At 47.4% G+C, this 24671-nt stretch overlaps 1 protein-coding gene across 5 annotated transcripts; it reads right to left on the reverse strand.

The window, feature by feature from the left end:
• Positions 1-817: 817 nt before the first annotated feature.
• CPNE9 (copine family member 9) lies at positions 818-24564 on the reverse strand. Of its 5 annotated transcripts, XM_060161272.1 has the most exons (20): positions 23322-24564; positions 22761-22801; positions 22596-22642; positions 22399-22502; positions 21913-21949; positions 21354-21430; positions 17591-17654; positions 17371-17474; positions 17069-17173; positions 12768-12809; positions 11923-11998; positions 11763-11816; positions 11274-11335; positions 10494-10540; positions 9364-9545; positions 8997-9124; positions 4215-4317; positions 3452-3509; positions 3005-3078; positions 818-1197 (listed from the first exon to the last, which is right to left on the reverse strand). In XM_060161272.1, exons 1-20 carry the CDS (start codon positions 23387-23389, stop codon positions 1012-1014), a joined length of 1659 nt encoding a protein of 552 aa, XP_060017255.1. In that variant the 5' UTR covers positions 23390-24564; the 3' UTR covers positions 818-1011. The 5 variants fall into 5 exon arrangements, with proteins under 5 accessions (XP_060017255.1, XP_060017253.1, XP_060017254.1 ...); XM_060161270.1 differs by lacking the exon at positions 23322-24564 and having other exon boundaries at positions 22596-22960; XM_060161271.1 differs by lacking the exons at positions 22761-22801; positions 23322-24564 and adding an exon at positions 21689-21838 and having other exon boundaries at positions 21913-22502; positions 22596-22626.
• Positions 24565-24671: the final 107 nt, after the last annotated feature.

Below are 24671 nucleotides of genomic sequence, written 5' to 3' on the forward strand. Positions count from 1 at the left end.
AGCTGAGCTCGACAACTCTGTTGTCAGTTCTTGGGGGCTTCGGAGAACTTGGGGGCCAGGAAGAGTCCACTTGTTAAACAATACTTGTTGCTGAGCCTGTCCAGTTTTGCCATCAACGGCGAGCGTGAAAGATTCTGCCAGGGTTCTGGGGCAAAGCCCAAAGTATCTGGAAACTTCTATTTTATCTTAATACAAACCTTGCAGTTGACCCACTATAAAGTATGTGTTTTCATATACAGTGTCTTCCCCCAAACATCCTTATAAAATTAACACCCCAGGAAGAGGTTTGCTGATTAAGATCTTTGGATCCGGAGTCAAACTGTTGGGTTCTCTACAATAAGTGACTTAACCGCTCTGAGCCTTAGTTTCTTCATGTGTAAAATGGAGATAAAATAGTGCTTACCTCACAGGATTGTTGTGAGGATTGAATAAGATGATACCTGTAAATCACCTAGCACAGTGTCTGACGTGTAGTGAATACTCAAAGAAAATATCAACTCTTTTATTATCCTCACTCAAAAAACTTGGACTAGATGGATTAGAGCAGAGTTATACAGAATCATCTTAAAGCTGACCCCTTTGGAGGTCAAGAACCCCTTTTAGAATCTGATAAAAGCTATGGGCCTCTCCCCTCAGAAAAATGTACACACATAAAGATTCACTTGTTCCTTAACGTATTTGAAGAATGTCTCAAGTGTTAGATGAATGTGTGTTAGGATGGGGATGAACCCTAGTTGAAACTGTCCTTGCCCCCTCCTTCTCTTGGTGTGGCCCCAGATCCTGGGTCCCTCCCTCCCCAAGACCCATGAGACAGAACTGCAGTAGAGATCAGCTTTATTATTGGCATGAAGGCAGGGAGTGCCAGGCCCTCCTATGGTTGAGGGGGCAGAGGGCTCGACCAGCCAGTACCGATCCTCCAGTGAGGTCCAGGGTTCCAGGTGCCTCTGGCTTTCAGCAGAAGCAGTGGGTGGGCAGGTGAGCAGGCTGCTAGGCTTTGGATAGGTGGGCTATTCAGGGATGCTCTGGAGCTGGCGTCGGCCTGGGGTTGGCAGGGGGTGGAGGGCGAGGCTGGATGTCCCTGGTGCGCATATAGGACAGTAGCTGCTCTGGGATCTCGGCCAGCACGTCCTTGGCTAGTCGGGCCATGCTCAGCACCTGGTTCCCTGACCGGTCGACATAGTCACGGAATGGGACGAACTGGGACAGGCACAGACAATCAGATGTGGGTGGTGGACAGAAGAGAGGGGAGTGGGGAAGGCAGCAGTAGGGAGGCTTCCTCTTTGACCCCCTAACATCTCTTTCCAAATATCACACTATCTCTCTCCCCCATCTTGAGGAGCTTTCTACATTTGCTTTCTCTCCACCCACTTTTTTTTTCACCTTCTGTTCACCCTCAACCCACTCTAATTTGGCTTCATGTAGTCTACTGAAACTGCTCTCGCTAACGATGTCAACAGCACCATTTTCCCAAATTAGTCCAGAGGGCAATGATTGTCAGCCTCATCTTGCTGACTCCTCTTTAGCTTTCTATTACATTTGACCATAATCTTCCTGAACACTTCCCCCTCTTGACACATTACATTCTTCTAGATTCTCCTACCTTTCTGGATGCCTTTCCCTCCACCCCCACCCCCAGTCCTCTGGGTCTACCTAATCTCTAAATCTGGTGCCTTCTCTCTCTCAGTTCTCTTCCTGGGTGATTTCATACACTTCTGTGACTTTACAAACTGTTCCCTGGATTAAGAGATACAAACTACTATGTATAAAATAGATAAGCAACAAGGATATATTGTATAACACAGGGAATTATAGCTTTTATCTTGTAATAACGTTTAATGGAGTATAAACTAAAAATACTGAATCACTATGCTGTATACCTGAAACATATTGTAAATCAACTATACTTCAATTAAAAAAAAAAAACCTGTTCCCTGATGACTCCCCAATTTATACATCCATCCCTGACCTCTTTTTTAAGGCCCAGAGCCACATATTTACTTGTCCATATCACATCTCCTTTCATTGGTCTTAGATACCTCAAGCCCAATGTGTTTACAACGGAATTCTAGGCTTGTCTGCCAAATCTGCTCCTCCTCCAGCTTTCTCTTTACCAGTAAATGGGATTATCACTCACCCAGTGGCTCAGTATAGAAAACTGAGAATCATCCTTGAAGCCCTGCTCCCTGTCACCATTTAATCAAATCTTCAACTCTTGGAAATTTTTCTTAAATAATCTTTTGAAAATGCTTCTTCTCTCCATCCTTACTGCTTCCATTCCCATCCAAATCCCCTGTACTACTTCAAAGGCTTCCTCATTAACGGGTCTACCTGCCTTCTCTCTTGCCCTGCTATAGTCCACCGTCCTGCAGCATCTCTGCATGTCTTAAAATGCAAGTCTGACCACCCCACTTCTCTACGTAAAATCCTTCAAGAGCTTTCCAGTTCTTTTAGAACAAAGCTCTGAGCTTCACCATGACTGGCAAGGCCTTGGCTTCCTCTTCTTCTCACTCCCTGTGATCCTGCCACCCTGGCCTCTTGACCTCTCCATGATTGGGCAAGTTCTTTTGAGCCTAAGGGCCTTCTCACGTGCTGCTTCTCTACCTGTAATGCTTATACCTCCTTTAGATTTCAGCTCAAATGTCATTCCCTCGTAGTAGCCTTCCCTGACTACCCTACCTAATCAGGTCCCTGTTATAGGCTCTCATTGTGGCATTTGCTGTCCCTCTGGAGCACCTATCACAATCTAATGAGATGTGTGATTATTATTGGTTGCCTCCACTAGAGGGCAGGAGCCTTGGGATCTCCTACACTATGAATCCACGATGGCTGCAGCAACCTGCCTGTTTCTCAAAAAGAGTTTGTTGAATGAATGTAGGTAGGCTGAGAGTGAAGGGAAGAAAGGCAGGTGATTAATAAGGCAGTAAAGGAGAACAGCTGCTAACTTGGCCTCTCCTTCCCACCGTGCCTTTTGACTCCATGACTTCCTCTCCCGGGTCAGGTCTACCTGAACGATGTCCCGCTCTGCATAGCGTCCCCTAGAGGACACGCGCACGTCATCACCATCCAACTCTTCCATTGCTGCGGAAAAGACACCCCTCAGCTGATTGGCCTTTCCCACACCAACCCATGCTGCCCCCTCCCTCTTAGCTCCCCTTTGGAGTCATCATGAGAATGCCTAATGGTTGTATCAAAGTCCTACAAATATTAGGCATTGTAATGGAGTTATTATTATGCCCTCCCACGCATTCCTTCATCCCAGGAACCCCAGGAGGGAAGTATTTGTATCAACAGCCTTGGTTATGAAGAGGAAACAGGTTCAGAGAAGGTCTGTGACTTGGCCAAAGTCCAGCACAGGCATCCATCCTATCTTTTCTATGAGGCAGGCCTGGGTGCCCAGATCCTCCCCTATTTTCCCGTTATTGGTCCCACTCATGGACACCCTCCATCTTACCCTCAAACATGGCTGGTCCCACACCGACAATAATGATGGACATGGGCAGTGAGGAGGCCTGTGAGGGAAAGAGGGTAAATGGTTGGGGTGAGCAGGCATAACAAGGGAAGTGGCTGTTGGGAGACAATTCTGTGTGTGTGATGTTTCTGCACATCTTACAAGCAGAGGCACTGATTCCCTTTGTGTCAAGATTATCTTTTCAAGGCTGTCTCCATATGTAACTGCCTTGAAAGATACAGTGTCTTCCTACAGAGCAAAGGGCAGGTTTGTTTACTGTCCAGTATAATATCTCACACTGGAACAAAGGGAAGGCATGCTTACTGCCCATTATAAAAGACTCGGGTTCTCTACACTTAGGGTTTCTGTTCTATAATGCAACCCACTGTGGGTACAGGTGTCATCTGGCCCTCTGCACATTATCTTGTGGGAAGCGGGACTTAGTGAATCAGAGCCAATGCTGATAGTTGAACTACTGCTATTGCTGGGAATAGCAAAGTCCTTTGCTTTTTTTGGCCACGCTGCATGGCATGTGGGATCTTAGTTCCCCAACCAGGGATCGAACCCATACCCCCTGCAGTGGAAGCACAGAGTCTTAACCACTGGACCACCAGGGAAGTCCCAAAGTCCTTTGCTTTTGTGTCTGCTGCCAGCATCCATGAAACTGGCAGGTTGACTTGTTAGCTTGCGTGTAGGGTAAAATCTCAACCCCTTCACGGTTATTAACAGTGACCCCTCCCTTCCAAGCCCTCCTCCTCAGACTCACACTGACAATGGCCTCCTTGGTCTGTGTCATGTCAGAGATGACCCCATCAGTGATGATGAGCAGAACATAGTACTGAGAACCATCAGAGATCTTGGCTGCAGCCCTGGGTGAGAGGCCAAGATCAGAATTCAGCTGAAAGCCCAGAGTTCAAAGGAATGTCCTGTCCCTAGAACTTCCACAGCCAGCACGTAAGCAGTGGTCAAGGACTGGGGCTTCTGAAGCTCATGCTCCTTCCCCAGACCTGGCTGCCTGCCCCACCTACCATCCCTCCAGTTACATTTATAGAACACTCACTATAGCAGGTACTGTGTTTAGGCACTGGAGGTACACAGTGAGAAAAAACAAATCCATCCCAGTCCCCTTGAGAGGGGATGCTGATCTAAGAATCACAGAAATAGCTATAGAATTGCACTTGTGATGAGAGTTGGGATAGAAAGAGACACTGCTATGACAGTGTCCTGTAGGGATCTTGACATGGCCCAGGTCAGTGAAAGCTTCTTTAAGGAAACAGTGTTTGAGGATAAAGGAGAGGAGGAAGGAGAAGAGGCTAAGTGAAGGGGGAGAATTATTCCAGGTAGAAGGAACAGCATGGACAAAGGCCCCAAAATGGGACTGGAGGAATCCTACCCTTTCTGGAGCCCAGAAAGAGAAGGAAGCAGAGTGGACCATGTGACTGAAATGAGGTGGAGCCCAAACCACACAGGGCTTTGTTGGCCCTGGAAAGATGTTGGTATTTATACAAGAACAAGACCAAAGACTGAAGGCCTCCTTTCTTCCCTCTCTCACCCATTTCTCCTCTCTCCCTTCTCCCCTCTGCTGACCACATCCCATTGCCTAGGCTTCTGGGTCCTCAGCCAGTCTAACAGCTGCTCCCAGAGCTCCTTTCCCTTCTCTCACTATCAGTCTTTGAATCCAAGATTTTTTGATCTGAAAAGGACTTCAGAAGTCATTAACTCTAGTCCCCTTATTTTACACATAAGAAAAACGAGACCTCAGAGAGCACAAAGGCCGTGGCAGACCTGGTCTCTTGACTTCCAGTGTTGGGCCCTGTGTGGATTGGAAAGGATGGAGTTGCACTCTCCAGTAAGGTAGCCTCTATTGAAATTTATATTAATTAAGTTAAATAAAATTCAACATTCAGTTCCTTGTTCCCCCTAGCAACTTTTCAAGCGCTCACTATCTGTATGTGCCTGGCAGCTACCATATAGGACATCACAGATACAGAACATTTCCATCATTGCAGAGTTCTGTTGGACAGTGCTGGTATTTAAGCTTGATATAAAGAAGGAGGAAAGCGTGGTGAGAGTGGAGAATTCAAATAGCTCCAGTTCATTTTGCCCAGGGCCCAGGGTGGGAGTGGGCCATGATCCGTTCCTGAATCCTGGCTGCAGCCTCCTCATAGGCTTGGGCTGGTACTGTTTCCTGTCACTCACTCATTTTGCAAATAATCACTGCACACCTGCTATGTGTCAGGCCAGGCACCAAGTTTGGTGCTGAGCATGCAGCAGAGAATTGGACATTGTCCTGCGGGGTGATGGATGCTTTCACCACTAAGATGCAGTGAGGTTAGGGCTTTGAGGACATGACATCTAACCCAAGACCTGAAAAATGAGTAGGAGTTAGCCAGGTGGAGGTGGAGGTGGGGTGGGGGGAGGAGGGGAGGGTAAAGGGAAAGTGTTCCAGAGAGAAGGAATAGCACGTACAAACCAAGAGAGTGTGTTCTAGGGGGTGCACGTGGGGCCACAGAAGAGAGATGAGGCTGGAGCAGTGAGCAATGGCCCCCTCATGAAGGGATTTGTGAGCCAGGGCATTGGGGGGCATGGAAGGGCGTTGGGCACGGGAGGTACATCTTTGGCTCCCTGCCGATGCCTGGCATTCCCAAGGCCATTTAGACCTGGAGCTGGGTGACTGGCTGGGGAAGGCCAGTCTGTGCCCCACCTGGCTGTGGGGTGGGAAACGACAAAGAGTCATCTGTGATCATCAAAATCACAGCCGCACTCTTGACATACATGATCTAATTTAATCCCCACCACCATTCTATGAGGTAGGCACATTTTTTATTCCAATTTTTAAAATGAGAAAAGTGAAGTTCAGAGACATTAAGTAGCATCCCCAAGGGGTGGTGCAGCTGGGGTCCAAGCCCACGCTTGAACATCTGAACCTAAAGCCTGAGCTCTTGATTCCTCCAGTCTTCCTTCCAGCCTGCTCTCTGGATACTCCTCCGTACACACTGCACATTCTGCTCAGAGTATACTGTTCACTGTTTACCGAGCTCACCCTTCATACCTCTGTGCTTTTCACATGTGGTTCCTGCTGCCAGGCCTGCTCTGTGCATCTTCCTCTGATAAAGTCCAGTTTGCCCTCTGCACCCAGCCAAGCAGTCAGTCCCCTCTGTGACTAGACTGCCTTGGGTCTCTCAGACTCTCCTTCTCCCTCTGCCTTCTAGGATGCCACCCACCAAGACGGGCTGTCTGCCCTTCCAAATGGGTTCTCACATCCCTGAGGGTACCAGCATGTGTACCAAGGGGAACCCAAGGTCACAGGATACCGGAGGCACTCATTATACTATATGATTTGGTGGATAAAGCTAGATGACTCTAAGTACACTTAAAACACCTCCCCCCCCCCAGATTATAGCAAACATGGACACAATATCAGAAGAATGTAAATTTGCATGCATTTTAAAGATAAAATATGGGGATTTCAAAGACATTTTCAGCTTGGCTGCTTTCAGCTGTGCCCCCAGTTTCCCCTAGGGGAAGCTGTTGTTTGCCTTTGCCAACAGGCAACTTGCTGGAAAAGTCTGGGAAGCTCCGGCCTACAGAAGGTAATGATTTGTTTATATTTCTGTCTCCTGCACCGAGGCAGGAGATCTCAAGGGCTGAGCCTAGATCTGATTCATCTGTGAGTCTCTAGTGCCCCAGCAGAGAACTGAGCACACACAGATGCCCTTAGAATAGTAATAATGATAATAATAGTACCAGTAATAGCTAACACCTATAGCACTTACAATGTGGCAGGCACTGTTCTCAGTGCTTGACAAATATTAATTTAGTTAGTCCTCACAACAGCTCTATGATACTATTATCCCCATGTACAGCTGAGGAAACAGGCATAGAGAGGTTAACAGTCTTGCCCAAAGTGACACAGCTAGTAAGTGGTAGAGTGGGTGTAACTTAGCTAGTCTAGCCCCATAGCCCACATTCATGCTACATTCTCCTTTATGGAATGTTGACTGACTGAATGAATGAATGAGTGAACTTGCCCAAGATAATATTTAAGAAGTCTGTTTAATAACAACAAAAAAATGTGCTCAGGTTCCATTATTAAGTGAAAAACTCAGTAGTGAAATATTACATGTAATTTGACTGCCATTATGGTTGCATAAGGAAGACTGTCAATAACTATATATACATCCACATTCCCATGGGCTGTATTCTGGGTGATTTCTTATTTAATTTCTCCATCCTTGAAATTTTCTACAGCAATGTTATGTTACTTTTGTAATTAAAGAAACTATTATCTCACTACGAATTAAAAAATAACTAATCTTTATTAGAGAAAAGGCAAGTCTCTGGACATAAATCTCCCTGAAATCCTTCAACTTTTCTTCTCTTTGTTTCATCTTTTTACTTTCAAGTTTTCTGAGGTACTTTGTTTTCGATGGGTCTCTTCTATTTAGCATACTACAGTTTACTTATTTTTTTTTTATTCAATCAGAAAAACTTTAGGTTCACTGACATATGTTTGGTTTTAGTTGTCATTTTATTTTATCTGCATTTAAGAAAATCATTTGTTACATGAGCTGGATTTTCTTTGCATTGTGTTTTTGTTCTGAAAATTTGGAGTTACTCTTTTGTTTTTAGAAGTTACTCTTCTATAGTTTAATCTGCAACTTAAGCTCATTTTAATCTACCATGAGCACTTACTATGGGCCACACACTGTGCTAATCATTCTTTTTTTTTTAAAGAGTTTGTAATTTCTTTTTTTTAAAATTAATTTTATTTATATTTATTTTTGGCTGCGTTGGGTCTTCGTTGCTGTGCATGGGCTTTCTCTAGTTGTGGCGAGCAGGGACTACTCTTCGTTGCAGTGCACGGGCTTCTCGTTGCGGTGGCTTCTCTTGTTGTGGAGCACAGGCTCTAGGCGCGCGGGCTACAGTAGTTGTGGCTCACGGGCTCTAGACCTCAGGCTCAGTAGTTGTGGCGAACGGGCTTAGTTGCTCTGCGGCATGTGGGATCTTCCCGGACCAGGGCTTGAACCCGTGTCCCCTGCATTGGCAGGCGGATTCTTAACCACTGGGCCCCAGGGAAGTCCTAATCATTCTTATATTGTTATCTAATTTTAAATTTCCAATAACCCTATAAAGAAGGTACTATGGTTATCCATTATTACACCTATTTACAGGGATGAAATGGAGGCTTAGAGAAGCTAAGTTGCTTCAGGTCACATGGTTAGTGAGTGGTAGACCTGGGATCACTCCCAGGTCTGATGCCCAAACTTGTGGCTTACCCACTGTTCTGTAGGCCCTTCTCTCTTCCCCAAACTTGAGGCCTGGGTTGTTGTTCCCAGGGAGTGGGGTTGGGGTAGTTTGTTGACACCCTTTCTACCTCAGAATAAGGCATTATGTAACCTCTTTATAACAGAGCCTGGCCAACACTGAAAATTTCACCTTCTCCCCAGAGCCCAAATTCACCCAAGAGTGGTCCTAACTATTCTTGGGAAGTCAGTTCACTGTCTGGGTCCCCTTAGTTTCCCCCAGCCCCACCCAGTTTCCTTACCTGGCCACCAGGTTGATGACAGGGGCGAAGTAGGTGGGCCCGTAGAGCTGCACTGTGCGCAGGCTCTGGAAGTAGCTCTCCAACACGCCCTCAATGCCCACACAGTTGGGGTCCTCATCATTGTTGTTCTGTCAGGGAAGATGCCCTGCTGGGCTGATCCTAGCTCACTCTTTCCTTCTTGCATCGCTGTCTCTCAGAGTCCCCTCCAAACTCCAACCCTGCCCCCTCCCTGCTCTGCCACCTTCTCCTAGCTCCTCCTGCTACTTGGCAGGTCCTTGACCCTTAGAAGAGACATAAGCAGAAGAATTTGTCAACTTGGGTGGGCCAGATGCCAGGGCACGGAGTCTAGGCTCTGGCCATACCATACCAGGGGGAACTGGTGGGAGATCCGTCCCTCGGGAGGCAGCTTGGCCCCAAAGCCGTAAGCTGGGAACAGCTTGTCACTGTCATAGTCCTGGATGATTTCTCCCACTGCCTTGAGGGCCATGGCATAGGCGCTGAGCTGATAAGGACTCATGTAGTGCAGGGAGGTGGGCTGCAGGGGATTCCCTATAGGGAAACAGGAGACCCACCTCATGGTCATCTTGATGATCTATTAGTTCACCTGCCTATCATTGTATGCATCCATCCACCTATCCATTCATCCACTCTTTACCCATGTACTCCCTCATTATTTTACCCAGTCATCCAAATGTTCATTTATCCATCTATCCATCCACCAACCCCTATAGGTATCCCTCAGTTCATCCACATACTCATACATCCATTCACCCATCCACTGGCCATAAATCCATCTTTCAGTCTACCTATTCATCTCCATCTGTTCGCTTCTCCATTCTCTTATCCAACTACCCACCCACCTAACCATCCATCCATCTATCCATTCACTTGTTCACCTGCTATTTCTCTTTCTTTCCCATCCATCCATATAGCCATATTCTTTCATCCATCTATCCATCTCTATCCATCCCTATCCATCCCATTCATTCACCTGCCTGTCTATCCTCATATGGATCCATTCACCTGTCCACTCATCCATTTCCCCAATTTAAACATCTGAGCATTTGTCCACCCACATACCAGTTCATGCATCTACCTGTCTAACCCACTGTACTCACTCATTACCCATTTGCCCCCTCTGTTTATAAATCTATCTACCCACCCAGTCATCCACCCATTTACCTATTCATCTCTCATTACACTCGTATTCCCTCCCCATCCATTCATTTACTCATCTGCTTCTCAAGCTATGTAGACCTGTCTATCCTTTCAACTTTCTTTGATCCATTTACCCACTTATTTTTCTGTACCCTCTCCTACCATTACATCCAGTAATCTCCTCACGACACTCCTGCCCCAGTATGAGCCTGACTGGGCCTTGCCTCAAGCCTGGGCTTTCTGGGTAGCTTAACTCTTATTCCCAGGTTGGAATCCAGGCCAATCCCTAGTGACTTCTTTAGAATTCCTCCGTACCCCATTCCCCCATCCATGCCTCACCATTGGAAGCTGTGAAGTCAATGGCTACTGTGAAGTTCAGCTGCGTCCTATTGGGGAAATAGATGGATTGAGAAGTGAGGGACTAATAACTTACTATACCGGGATTTCTCAAACACTAGTATGCATATGAGCCACCTGGGAATCGTGTTAAAATGCAAATTCTGAACTGGATGGTCTGGGTGGAGCCTGAGATTCTGCTTTTCTAACAAACTCCCAAGTGAGGCAGATGCTGCTGGCCCACTGAACACACTTTGGGTGGCAGAATTAAATGCCTGCTGCATGACATAATGTGCGCGATGGAATTTAATTTAACCGTTACTATCGTCCTGAAGTAGTACTTAACAGCTCCATTTTACACTGGAGAAAAGTGAGGTTTAGAGAAGACAAGTACCTTTCTGAGGTCAGCCTGTGTCCCCTAAACCAAGCAGGATGTCCCCTACAGCCTGCTTATCGTTTCCCTCTTTCTTGGCTTCTCCCTCTTGCCTGGACATATCTTCTGCTTGGGCCCCAGTAAGGTTACTGGGGACACCTTTGAAAACCACTGGTCTGTCATCTTCCCAGGGCGGGCTGGAAGATTGGGTTGAAAGGCAGCCCCATGGAGAGAACTAAGATGGGCGGCACTCTGCACTTTATAAAGCACTTTGTAGTCTGCCAAGTGTTTTAAAGTTTATCCTCATGATCTCTTTGGACCCTGACCATTAATGAATAGTAAAACTGAGGCTCAGAACTGGGAGTAACTCATTGCTGGGCTTTCAGCCAAAAGCTTGGCCTGTGACTCACCCTCCCTTGATGTAATCGACAAAAGTGAATTCAGAGTCCACAGAAAAGGAAAGCAGCGTCACCTGCGGGACAGAAGAGGCAGCCCTGCTACTTTGGAAAGTGTAGTCAGGGTAGAAAAAGGGAAAGAGGCAGTCGATTTCACCCCCATCCCACCCTGTCCAATTTCTGAAAGGGCAAAAAGGGGAAGCTGTCAGAAACATTTGGATTTCCAAAAATATATTAAATTGGGAAATATAACTTAGGTTTTCCCCAAAAATCTGCAAAAGAGTAAATTTCAAAACAATTTCCTTAGGTGAGAGAAAAAAAAATTAAAAACAAAACACAACAAAAACTTAAATGGTGCCACCTTGTATCCAACATTACTATATCCAAGTAATTGGATACCCTCAACAGCTTTCCCATACCCTCAACATTTGCCATGTCATGCTATGTCAGTGGGGATAGAGACAGAAGGATCCAGGGAGGGACAGGGCTCTAGGGAGTACTCACAGTTCCCGAGTTGACATATTTCTTCTTCTTACATTTCTTCCGAGGGTTAAGTACCTAAGTGAAGAAGATAACAGTGATGGAGGGAAACAGGACGGGAACCACAGACTGAGCACACTAGGATGGAGGGCCTGGGCAACCTGGGCAGGGCTGGAGCTCTCACCTCATACACTGTGAACTGGTTCTGGGCCTTGCTCAGCTCTCTGTAGCTAGTGGTAAACTCACCGATGAAGTCGTGACTGCAATGAGACCAGAGGTGGGTAAGCAACAACTGCTGGTGGTTTGGAGACATCTCTGAAACCAGTCTTTTTTTTTTTTTTTATTTAAATAAACCATTAGAGTACTGGGAGGTAATCTCATTAGTTTTATTTTTTTTAATTTATTATTATTTTTAAATTGATTTATTTTTTGGCTGCATTGGGTGTTTGTTGCTGCTCGTGGCTTTCTCTAGCTGCAGCGAGCGGGGCTACTCTTTGTTGTGGTGTGCAGGCTTCTCATCGCCGTGGCATCTCTTCTTGTGGAGCTCAAGCTCTAGGCGTGTGGGCTTCAGTAGTTGTGGTGGGCGGGCTCAGTAGTTGTGGCTCGTGGGCTCTAGAGCGCAGGCTCAATAGTTGTGGCGCACGGGCTTAGTTGCTCCACGGCATGTGGGATCTTCGCGGATCAGGGCTCGAACCCGTGTCCCCTGCATTGGCAGGCGGATTCTTAACCACTGCACCACCAGGGAAGCCTGAAACCAGTCTTTTATTTCCACTATCTGTGCCTCTACTTGGGCTGCAGGGCACTGGGGCTTGGGCTAGAAGAGGGACCAAGCTAAGGGGAAGAGAAGGGAAGCGACAGTGTACCAGAGAGACAACTGAGGGCATCAGTTGTACCCAAGGTCTTGGCATCTGTCATCAACCTTTCTGGCTCCCAAGGCTACTTTGGGGTTCCTAGTGAATGTACTACATATTTCAGGGAACTGTTTGTGTTAATTATAGGAGAGGGCAGTACTATGTGGAGCAGTGCTACCTTCCATCCCGGTCCCAGTCGTACACGTCAATCTTCACTGTTCTGAAATGCAGGAGATAAACGTAGGCTGGGTGTGTATGATAAATCTGAGACACCCCCACCCACTTAACTATACATAAAACATCTTCCAATCCACCCATCTGTCCTTCTATCAAACTTCCTCCTATCCCTCCTATCCATTCATTAGTCCATGCACATACCCAACTATCTACTGCCACTACCAGTATTACTACTACTACTGATATTTATACTGCTGTTACTATACTTTACTCTTGACTTTTTTTTTTTTTTTGGCTGCACCACATAGCTTGCGGGATCTTATTTCCCCAACCAGGGATTGAACCCAGGCCCTCCGCAGTGAAAGGGCAGAGTCCTAACCACTGGACCGCCAGGGAATTCCCTACAAATTATTGAGTCTTACTATATTCCAGGTATTGTTCTCAGCACTTTCACAGACTAATTTAATTTAACAATCATTCTATAAAGTAAGAACTATTGAGATAGCCTCATCCACCAGAGGGCAGACAGCAGAAACAAGAAGAACTACAATCCTGCAGCCTGCAGAACGAAAACCACAATCACAGAAAGACAGACAAGATGAAAAGGCAGAGGACTACGTCCCAGATGAAGGAACAACATAAAACCCCAGAAAAACAACTAAATGAAGTGGAGATAGGCAACCTTCCAGAAAAAGAATTCAGAATAATGATAGTGAAGATGATCGAGGACCTTGGAAAAAGAATGGAGGCAAAGATCAAGAATATGCAAGAAATGTTTAACAAAAATTTAGAAGAATTAAAGAACAAACAAACAGAAATGAACAATACAATAACTAAAATGAAAACTACACTAGAAGGAATCAATAGCAGAATAACTGAGGCAGAAGAACGCCTAAGTGACCTGGAAGACAGAATGGTGGAATTCACTGCTGCGGAACAGAATAAAGAAAAAAGAATGAAAAGAAATGAAGACAACCTAAGAGACCTCTGGGACAACATTAAACACAACAACATTCGCATGATAGGGGTCCCAGAAGGAGAAGAGAAAGAGAAAGGACCAGAGAAAATATCTGAAGAGATTATAGTCGAAAAATTCCCTAACATGGGAAAGGAAATAGCCACCCAAGTCCAGGAAGCACAGAGAGTCCCAGGCAGGATAAACCCAAGGAGAAACACGCTGAGACACATAGTAATCAAATTGACAAAAATTAAAGAAGAAGAAAACTTATTGAAAGCAACAAGGGAAAAATGACAAATAACATACAAGAGAACTCCCATAAGGTTAACAGCTGATTTCTCAGCAGAAACTCTACAAGCCAGAAGGGAGTGGCATGATATATTTAAAGTGATGAAAGGGAAGAACCTACAACCAAGATTACTCTACCTGGCAAGGATGTCATTCAGATTTGATGGAGAAATCAAAAGCTTTACAGGCAAGCAAAAGCTAAGAGAATTCAGCACCACCAATCCAGCTCTACAACAAATGCTAAAGGAACTTCTCTAAGTGGGAAACACAAGAGAAGAAAAGGACCTACAAAAACAAACCCAAAACAATTAAGAAAATGGTAATAGGAACATACATATCTACAATTACCTTAAACGAGAATGGATTAAATGCTCCAACCAGAAGACACAGACTGGCTGAATGGATACGAAAACAAGACCCGTATATATGCTGTCTACAGAAGACGCACTTCAGACCTAGGGACACATACAGACTAAAAGTGAGGGGATGGAAAAAGATGTTCCATGCAATGGAAATCAAAAGAAAGCTGGAGTAGCAATACTCATATCAGATAAAATAGACTTTAAAATAAAGAATGTTACAAGAGACAAGGAAGGACACTACATAATGATCAAGGGATCAATCCAAGAAGAAGATATAACTATTCTAAATATATATGCACCCAACACAGGAACACCTCCATACATAAGGCAAATGCTAACAGCTATAAAAGAGGAAATCGACAGTAACACAATAATAGTGGGGGAATTTAACACCTCACTTACACCAATGGACAGATCATCCAAACAGAAAATTAATAAGGAAACACAAGCTTTAAATGACACAATAGACCAGACAGATTTAATTGATATTTATAGGACATTCCATCCGAAAACAGCAGATTACACTTTCTTCTCAAGTGCACACAAAACATCCTCCAGGATAGACCACATCTTGGGTCACAAATCAAGCCTCGGTGAATTTAAGAAAATTCAAATCACATCAAGCATCTTTTCCAACCACAGTGCTATGAGATTAGAAATCAATTACAGGGAAAAAAACAAAAAACACAAACACATGGAGGCTAAACAATATGCTACTAAATAACCAAGAGATCACTGAAGAAATCAAAGAGGAAATCAAAAAATACCTAGAGACAAATGACAATGAAAACACGACAACCCAAAACCTATGGGATGCAGCAAAGCAGTTCTCAGAGGGAAGTTTATAGCCATACAGTCCTACCTCAAGAAACAAGAAAAATCTCAAATTAACAATCTGACCTTACACCTAAAGGAACTAGAGGAAGAAGAACAAACAAAACCCAAAGTTAGTAGAAGGAAAGAAATCATAAAGATCAGAGCAGAAATAAATGAAATAGAAACAATAGCAAAGATCAATAAAACTAAAAGCTGGTTCATTGAGAAGATAAACAAAATTGATAAACCTTTAGCCAGACTCATCAAGAAAAAGAGGGAGAGGACTCAAATCAATAAAATTAGAAATGAAAAAGGAGAAGTTACAATGGACCCTGCAGAAATACAAAGCATCCTAGGAGACTACTACAAGCAACTATATGCCAATAAAATGGATAACCCGGAAGAAATGGACAAATTCTTAGAAAGGTATAACCTTCCAAGACTGAACCAGTAAGAAACAGAAAATATGAACAGACCAATCACAAATAAGGAAATTAAAACTGTGACTAAAAATCTTCCAACAAACAAAAGTCCAGGACCAGATGGCTTCACAGGTGAATTCTATCAAACATTTAGAGAACAGCTAACACCCATCCTTCTCAAACTCTTCCAAAAATTTGCAGAGGAAGGAACATTCCCAAACTCATTCTATGAGGCCACCATCACCCTGATACCAAAACCAGACAAAGATACTACAAGAAAAGAAAACTACAGGCCAATATCACTGATGAATATAGATGCAAAAATCCTCAACAAAATACTAGCAAACAGAATCCAACAACACATTAAAAGGATCATACACCATGATCAAGTGGGATTTATCCCAGGGATGCAAGGATTCTTCAATATACGCAGATCAATAAATGTGATACACCATATTAACAAACTGAAGAAGAAAAACCATATGGTCATCTCAACAGATGCAGAAAAGCTTTTGACAAAATCCAACACCCATTTATGATAAAAACTCTCCAGAAAGTGGGCATAGAGGGAACCTACCTCAACATAATAAAGGCCATATATGACAAAACCATGGCAAACATCATTCTCAATGGTGAAAAACTGAAAGCATTTCCTCTATCAAGAAGGATTCATCTATCCAACCAAACATCCAGCCATCTGACATTTGTCCATCTGATCATCCATTCTTCTACATAACCATCCACTTATATGCCCATCCATCCTTCTACCCACTCACCTATCTTCATACTGCCCATTTGTTAGATCATATGGTCAGCCTATCCATCTACTTTACACTCATCCACCAACTAATTCATCCACTAATCCATCCATTCCCTCTGCTATCCATTCATGTGTCTATCCATCAATCTACCTGTCGTTCCACCTGTTTATGCTCCTGCTTTTTCAGTCATCCCTCTGCCTCTCCAACCAACTCACCAATCTCTCATATACCCATTCATCCTCTCACACATTTAGTCATCCACCCATTAATCCACCCATCATCTGTCCATCCACTAATCCACCCATCAGTCCACTCATCCATTCATCTGCTATCCATTCATCCATCTCCCCCTCTACCCACCCACCAGTCCTCTTATACACCCATCCACATACCCATCTAGTCATTCACCAGTTTATCTATTCATCTGACCACCCATCCATGTATCTGCTTACTCATTTGTTCATTTGCCCTTTCATTCATCCATCCATCCATCCATCCATCCATCCATCCATCCACCTATTCATCCATGTGGCTATCCGTCTGCTTCCCCATGCACCCATCTCCATGTCCAAAACTCTGTCTCACTGAGTAGGATCCTCCAACACTATTATGACCCTTCTACCTTCATTCTTGGGCCCAGGAACCACACTCTCATGCCCTTGTCCCCTTACTCCTTAGCTTATGCTGAAGCAGACCTGTCATAGTCTCCATTGCACAATACCCGCACAGGGATGCTGAAGGGCTGCCACACAGGATTCAGTGTGTTTTTCACAACCTCCGTCTTGTGGCAGATGGTGAACCTGGAGAGGACAGGAGGATTGGAACCTGCCTTTGGGGTAGGATTGAGCCCAGAGACAGGGCCTGATACTCTTGGAGATTCAAGCACATATCAGGCACTGCCTTGAGTGGATTCTGGGCTCAGGTCCCGATGGAGTCTAAGATGTCCCAGCCTAAGAGCCCTAATGGGCCCATGGTCACAGTGGGGGCAGTGACTCACGTGCCATCCTCATTGCTCCTATAGAACACAAGGAAGGGGTCTGATTTCCCAAAGAAGTCCTTCTTGTCCAGCTTGTTTGCACACAGCTGCATGGTGGCAATATCCTATGGATGAAATTGGGCTATTGACACTCAAATTGCTCACAAACTCAGACAGCCCACTACAGGGAGTTTGGGGAGAGAAGAGAGCCTCCTGGGTCTAGTATGTGGCCCTTACTGACCCGACAATTGCTAAGCTCCTCTGCGGTCAGCAATATGGTCCCACACTTCTTGCCTGGTACACCCCTGGAAGCAGAAAAAGCCTCTTTGTGAGGGGAGAGGGGAGAGTAGGAAACAAGAATTGGGGTGGCCAATCTGGGATTGGGTAGGTCAGGGGATCCAATCTGTCATTGACTGACAGTCCCGAGTATGTCCACCTCTGTCCTAGGTGGCTTCTGGTGGGGAAAGACCTGACTTTGACTAGGGAAGGTTTCTAGTCTGGAAGGAAGGGGTTAACCTAGCCTACGTGGACATATCATAATGGTAGCACAGGAAAGACATAGGATTTAGAGTTCTGGGCAAGTTATTTTCCCTTTCTTTGGGCCCTGGTTTTCTCTTTATGTAATGGGAATCTTGCCCACCTCTCAGGGTTGTGAAGAGATCAGAATGAATGCCTGGAAGGAAAAGCAGTTGGTAAACTTGGTAGATATGAAGGTGGTTCTCTTTCTCAAAGCAGACTCTTCATCTACGGTACACCAGCCACTGTTCTAGGTATGAATTGGCCAGTTGGCACTTTCCAGCTCTGCTAGACCCTGCCTTCAGGGAGCTTCCAGGGGAAGGTGGGATGTCAAAGCCAATAGGCAAGTAGAGCATGATGTAGCAATCCTAACGAGGGAGAGGAATTTCTATCCAGATCTGGGGCAAAAGGGCTGGTTTGTTAGGTCAAAGATGCTGTGCTTTCTGAAGACTGTGAAGAGTGAGATCAAAAAGTCCAGGGCAGCCTTATCTTCTTCTGACCCAAGAAGGGACACTTCCATGTGCCCGAAGGGTGCATACCAGGATACCCATCCCCAACCTGCCTTGGGTCTCCAAGCAGTCAGGGACCCTGTTGATATGGGCCTGCAAACCCTAACCCCCATGGGATCCAAAAGTGTGGTAGAGAGGAAGCTAGGTTAGGAGTATTCTCAGTTCAAGTTTTGACTCCAGCTTGCTATGTGGTTTTCCCCATCTTTAAAATGAGAATTTGAACCATTTCTTTGGCTCCTTTGATCTCTGACTCTCTGTGCTTTAAAAAGACAGAGTGTAATGAGTACAGGGACTCTTCACCTGCACGTTCAGAACCGAGTTGCTGATCCTACTGCCTTCTCACTGTTCTTTGCTTCCTTAATGTTCTCCCTCATCTCATCACCCAGTGTGAATTCCAGTCATTCTGGACTATAATAATCACTCCCTTGCATCCTACTTCTTTTCCCTTACCCTCTCTCACTTCTATATACTTATCTGGCAGAACCACAGCCCTAGTTAAATCCAATTCTCTGCCTAACCTGTATTACACCTGTGCAACTGAATATGGCCAGAGGAAAACACACATTCATGCTAATTGCTTTCATTTTAAATGTGTGACCACAAACCTCAAGAGGGTCCTTAATCATACCATACACCCCGAGTCACTTCACGTTTCCAGTTCCGCGAGACGGCAGTTTCGCTCTTCCTCCTCCCTCCTCAACCCGCAAGCCTCCTCCTCCATCCTCACTCTCAGCCAATGACCTTGTTTCCTACCTCACTGACAAAACTGAAGCAACCAGAGGAGAATGTCCACAGACCCACCACGCACCTACCCTGCCTCCAGTATCTTCTCCAACACGAGGCCTTCCTACCGTTGCTATAAATGACTATCCATGTGCCTATTTACCCCTCCACTGTGTGCTACTTTCCACACCCTCCCTCTTGCCTGCACAGGGACGTCACTCTAGCAACTCTCCCCTCCTTTTTATTTCTCTTTTGGCCACGCCACACGTTATGTGGGATCTTACTTCCTCAACCAGGGATTGAACCCACACCCGCTACATTGGAAGCGTGGAGTCTTAACCACTGGACCGCCAGGGAAGTCCCTCCCCTCTTTTTATTATGTCAAATTTTCAGTTTCTACTGGATCATTCCCATTAGCATACAAATGTGGTATAATTTTTCTCATGTTAAAATATTACAAACCTATTCTTGCTCGCACTTCCCTCTCCAGCCACCCCTCCTTTTCTCTTCTCTTCTTTGCAGCAAAACCCCTTGAAAGATTCCTAATTCCCATTCCTCTCTTCCATTCTCTTCTAAACCTCCCCAACCAGGTTGTCACTCCCATCTCTCCTTCAAAACTCTGCTTGTCAGCGTCACCGGCGACCTCCATCTGGCTAAACCCAACGGCCAGTTCCCGATCCTCACCTTACTTGACCTGCAGCAGCATTTGACATAGTTGGCCACTCTCTTGTCCTTGATAAACATCCTTCACTTTGCTGCCGGGACAGCACCACCTGCTTTCGGTTACCCTCCCATTTCACTAATGATCCTTCTCAGCCTCCCTTTCTAGCTCCAATTCGTGGAGTCCTTGATCTTCCCTCTCTCCTCGCTCCCTTAGTGATCTCATCTAATCTCATGTCCTTAAAGAGCACCTAAGATTCACGTTTCTTATTGCCTATTTGACATGTCCACTCAGATGTCTAATAAAAATTATGAATTTCAACAGGTCAGACTGAACTCCTGGTTGACTTCCTCCCACAGCTTACTCCTCCCTCACTTTTTTTAAAAAAAATATCATCGTTTATGGCAACTCCATCTTTCCATTTGTTCAGGCCAAAGACCTTGGTATCATCCTCGTCTCCTCTTATCCTCTCACATCCATATGTGATCTGTCAGGAACCTGTTGGTTCCACCTTCAAGATACATCCAGAATCTGACCAATTCTCCCCTCCTTCACTGCTAGCACCGTGGATTACTTCTACCTTTGTCCACCCAAGGTTTAGTCTCAACCCGGCAGCATCCTTTGAAAGCAAGTCAGATCATATCAATCCTCTGCTCAGAACCCTCCAGTGACTTCCAACTCAGAGTAAAAACTAAAGTCCTTACAGTGGCTACAAGGCTCTAACTGTCAATGCTCCAAACTCACCTTCTCCTTTCTTCCCCCTGCTCACGCACTTCCACCCACACTGGCCTCCTTGCTGCTCTTTGAACACATCAGACTTCTGCACTGGCAGTTTCCTCTGCCTGGAACATTCCTCCTCCAGATATCTGCACAGCGCACTCCCTTACTTCCTTCAGGTCACTGCTCTGAAGTTACCTCTCTAGGAGGCCTACTCAAGCATTCTGTTGAACACTGCAACACCTACCCACCCAGCATTTTCAGTCCCCCTAATTCTGCTCTACTTTGTCTTTATTCCTCAATATTTAATGTCTTCTAATATATTATGTAATTTACTTATTTATTATGTCAGTTTTGTACTGTTTTTCTCCCCCTTCTGTTATATAAGCTCCCTGAGGGCAGGAACCTTTGTTTTGTTCACCACTGCAACCCAAGCCCCTTGAACAGTGGCTGACATAGAGTGAGTATATGCCCAGTAGTGTCTGTGGAATGGATACATCCCTGGTGCCTAGCACAGGGTATAGCATACAAAACAAGCTAATAAATATTTAGTGAGTGAATGTAATGTAAATTCCAGAGAACCTAATTTAGTGAGGAAAGCTTCCTGGAGGAGAAAGGCTTGGAAGTGGACCTTAAAGGTTGAATCAGACTTAGAAAAAGAATGAAAAGGGTGAGGAAAGAGAGAGACAAGATCCGTCAGGCCTGAGACTGACTTGAGCAAAGCCCTGGAGGTTGGATTTTCCCAGGAGGGTGATGGAAGCCACTGAAGGCCCCTGACGAGGGGAATCCCAGCCTCCATCAGTACAGGGTCAGCTGTGTCTTTAGGAGGAGCATTTGGAGGCCCGCCCTTCCCCCGCTCCCCTTCAGGTTCAGCTCACGTGAGGGGTCGCTCTACTCGGCTGCCCTGGCCTCCGATCACCTCTCCCAGGGCCAGGAACGCTTGTCCCAGGAAATCCTGCGCCGGGATACAGAGTCAGCGGGGCGAGGACCGGCTGGCGGCGCAGAGTCCCAGCCCAGCCCTGGTGACGCTGCTGCACTGACCACGGCGACTGTAGGCAGCGGTACCACGCGGCCGGGGCTTTAAAGGAGGCGCGGGGTCCCCAGGAAAGCTGCCCTTCTTGGTCCTGCCATCACTTTAAGCCAAGATACCATCCCACCCCTCGCCTTTCACACACCACACATGTCGCCCCCGCCCAGCCCCGTTCAGCCTCACCTTCTGAGGGTCCCAGCAATAGTCGAGAAGGAAGAGTAGCAGTGAGTAAGAGGCACAGGCGGGAAACCGAGGCAGGAGCAGGAGAGGAGGGCAGGGAGGGCAGGTTCGGGGCCGAAGAAGGTCGAGTCGGGTTTGAGGGGGAGGAGGGTTCTAAGGAGGGTCGTTTAACACACACTGAGCGCCGCCTGTGTGCCCAGCCAGCCCGTGAGTGAATGGTCGCTCACCGGTTTGGAGATGTTGGTTCTGGAGTCGACGTTGTACCTGGGAAGAGAGTGGGACCAACATGGGGCGGGGCTGGTGGGAGAGCCTGGGAAAGGAGTCGGATTTCGAGTCCAGGTTAAAATTGTGGGTGGAAGGAGGGGCAGCCTTGCACCCGAATTCAACCTGGACTTCCTTTTGGCAGGAGTCGGCGTCATTGTGAGTCAGACCCGGGGCGAGGCCAAGTTCGGGGTCTGCTGGGGGCAGGATCACGTCAGAGGTAGGGCTTGGGAAGGAGCGGAGGGTTGGATCTGACCTAAGGGCAAGGCCAACCTAGACTTGTGGGCGGAGCTAAGGCTGAGCCGAGCCCTTCAGAGTGCCACAGAACCGGGCTTGGGGGTGGAGCCAGGCCGGGGGTGGGGGGTGGGGCCCGCGTGGGGGCGGAGCCAGCCGGAATTTCGGGCTGATCGAGGTCGGGGGGCGGTCCAAGCCAGATCCGGGGCGGGGCTCACACATCGAAGCGCAGGTTTTGCTTTTCCTCGAAGAAGTAGTCGAGGACGAATTTGCGCACGAAGTCTGGGTTCAGCGTGTTGTCGATCACCTCGGTCCGTCCGAACTGAATGGAGAGCGGAGAGTCAGCGCGAGGCCTGTAAGGGGGCAGGTGGTTCCCAGGGGCGGCTCCGGACTGGCCAAGGGTTCTAGGACTTACCTCCCGCCACTCTTGGCTGGCCCGGCTCTGCGTGTAGAGCACCACCACTGCAGGCGGGAGCGGGGGCGGGGAAGGAAGGACTTCAGGTCGGCCCGCACCCCCTCCCCGCCCCTCAGTCTTTCCCGGACCCCAGGTTCCCTCCCTCCTGGCCCTGGTGCCGCCTACTGGGGTCGGACTTGGAGAAGGTGTCGAGGTCCAGCAGGTTCCTAGAGAAAGGGACAGACAGACGGACACGGGGTGGATCATTCTGGAGCCCATCGCCTCGAACCTGCCCAAAGATGGGCACCTGGGGAGGCACGGGGCTCACATCACACTCCCCTCCCCCGTTACTACCTCCGGCTTGGGTGTGTGTGTGTGGGGGGCGCGTTATCAGCACCCTGGACAACACCGGAAATCTGCGCCCAAGAACCGTTTCTCTGCGGACTGGACTGCCTCCAAGGGTCCAGGAAAGAGGGCTAGCCCCCAGAACTTTGCCCTCCTGCGGCGCAGATCCTACTGGACCCCCGAGACCCGTCCCTTGAAGCCGCAGGCTGAGCCCTCTTTTGTAGTTGGAGCTGTTCCAGGAAACCCCCTTCCCGAGTCCGCTAGCGACTCCCCTGAGTCTGCAGCCGCGATTTTCCTTCCCGAATGCTGCTTCCCCAGCGGTCTAGCCCCTCTCCGCGTTGAGCCCCGGAGCTGGGTGGTGCTGGGGCAATGCCTAAGCCCTCCCCAGCGTGGCCCGCTCACCGGCAGGACACGGTAATTTCAATCTTGGTGGCCGGGACGCTGCGCTCAGAGGCTCCGCTGAGCGACATGGCTGGTCGGCTAGCCGGAGCTGCGGCAGGCTGCGAGACGGGGGCCGCCGGAGCTGCTAGGGGCGGCGGCGGGGTCGGCCCATGTGCCGCCGCGGCGCTGGCGGCGGAGGCTGCACTCCCTCCAGCCCTGCGCGCACTCTTGCTGCTCGCGCCTTCACTGTGGCCGGCGGCGCAGCGGCTCCAGATGGCAACACAGCCCCGCCCGGCCCTGCGGGTGGCCCCCACCCCACTGGAGCAGCCTCGAGCAGGCCAAGAACCTTACACAGATTCGAACTCCAACCCACAAGGTGGGAGAGTCCTCCCAGCGCGTTTCCCCGGGGCCAAAGCCAGTGCCCCCCCACATCCCCGCGAGCTGTCCCCGAAGCTGAAGGGTTCCAGATACCTGGTGGGCGTTGGGGTCGATTCCTCTTCTTGAGCCGCTCGCTCAATCTGCTTCTCCTCCTTCCCACTCCCGTCCTCCCTCCCTCAGTCTCTTAAGAGTTACACATTTGCGTGACCTTGGGCAAGTTACTTAACGTCTCTGTGGCTCAGTCAGTTCATTAGTAGAATGGCCATTAATAGCACCTATTCGGGGTGTTGTAAAATTTCATCGAGAATAATCCACAGAAAGGAGTTAGCACAGGGGATTGTACACAGTAAATACTCAAGAAATGTTCACCGGCATTATTTCCTTCTTGGCATTCACACTGATGACCTCTTTTGTGTTTAGAGTCAGAGGTCAGTAAATGGTGGCTGTTACAGCACTGTGCAAAACCTTTTGTCCATGTCCTTGAACCCGCATGACTTCGTGGTGTTAAGAGATGCAGACACACTCTGTGAGGATGCAACCCACTCCAGGTCACACGGTAGGTTGTCAGCCAGGTCCATCCTCCCCACATCACCTACTACCTCCAAAGCCCTGGAAGCCAATCCCTCACCGAAGGAACGCAGGGGCTGCAGGTCACCTGTACCAGTCTGCTAAACTTGTTAAAAATGAAGATTCTCCCCACACCCTTCCCAGCTAAATGAAACTCGGCAACTTCAAGTCTGAATTTCAGGCAGCCCTGGAAATCTGCATGGATAAACAGGCTCCCTAGGGGGGACTAGGGCCCACTCAGGCCTGAGGACCACTGCTCCCACCTTAACAGCCTGTGACTACATGTCCCCGTCTCACTGGAGACTCTCATGGCTCAGGAGTTAAGGGGAACACCCAAGTCTCCAGTTCCCTTCCTGTTTCATCTGTACCCCTCCCCCCAGCAAAAAGAAGGACAAGGAGAACCTTCTAAATAACTCCACAAAGACA

The sequence above is a fragment of the Lagenorhynchus albirostris genome, chromosome 10 (genome assembly GCF_949774975.1).
Source record: "Lagenorhynchus albirostris chromosome 10, mLagAlb1.1, whole genome shotgun sequence".
NCBI lineage: Eukaryota > Metazoa > Chordata > Mammalia > Artiodactyla > Delphinidae > Lagenorhynchus > Lagenorhynchus albirostris.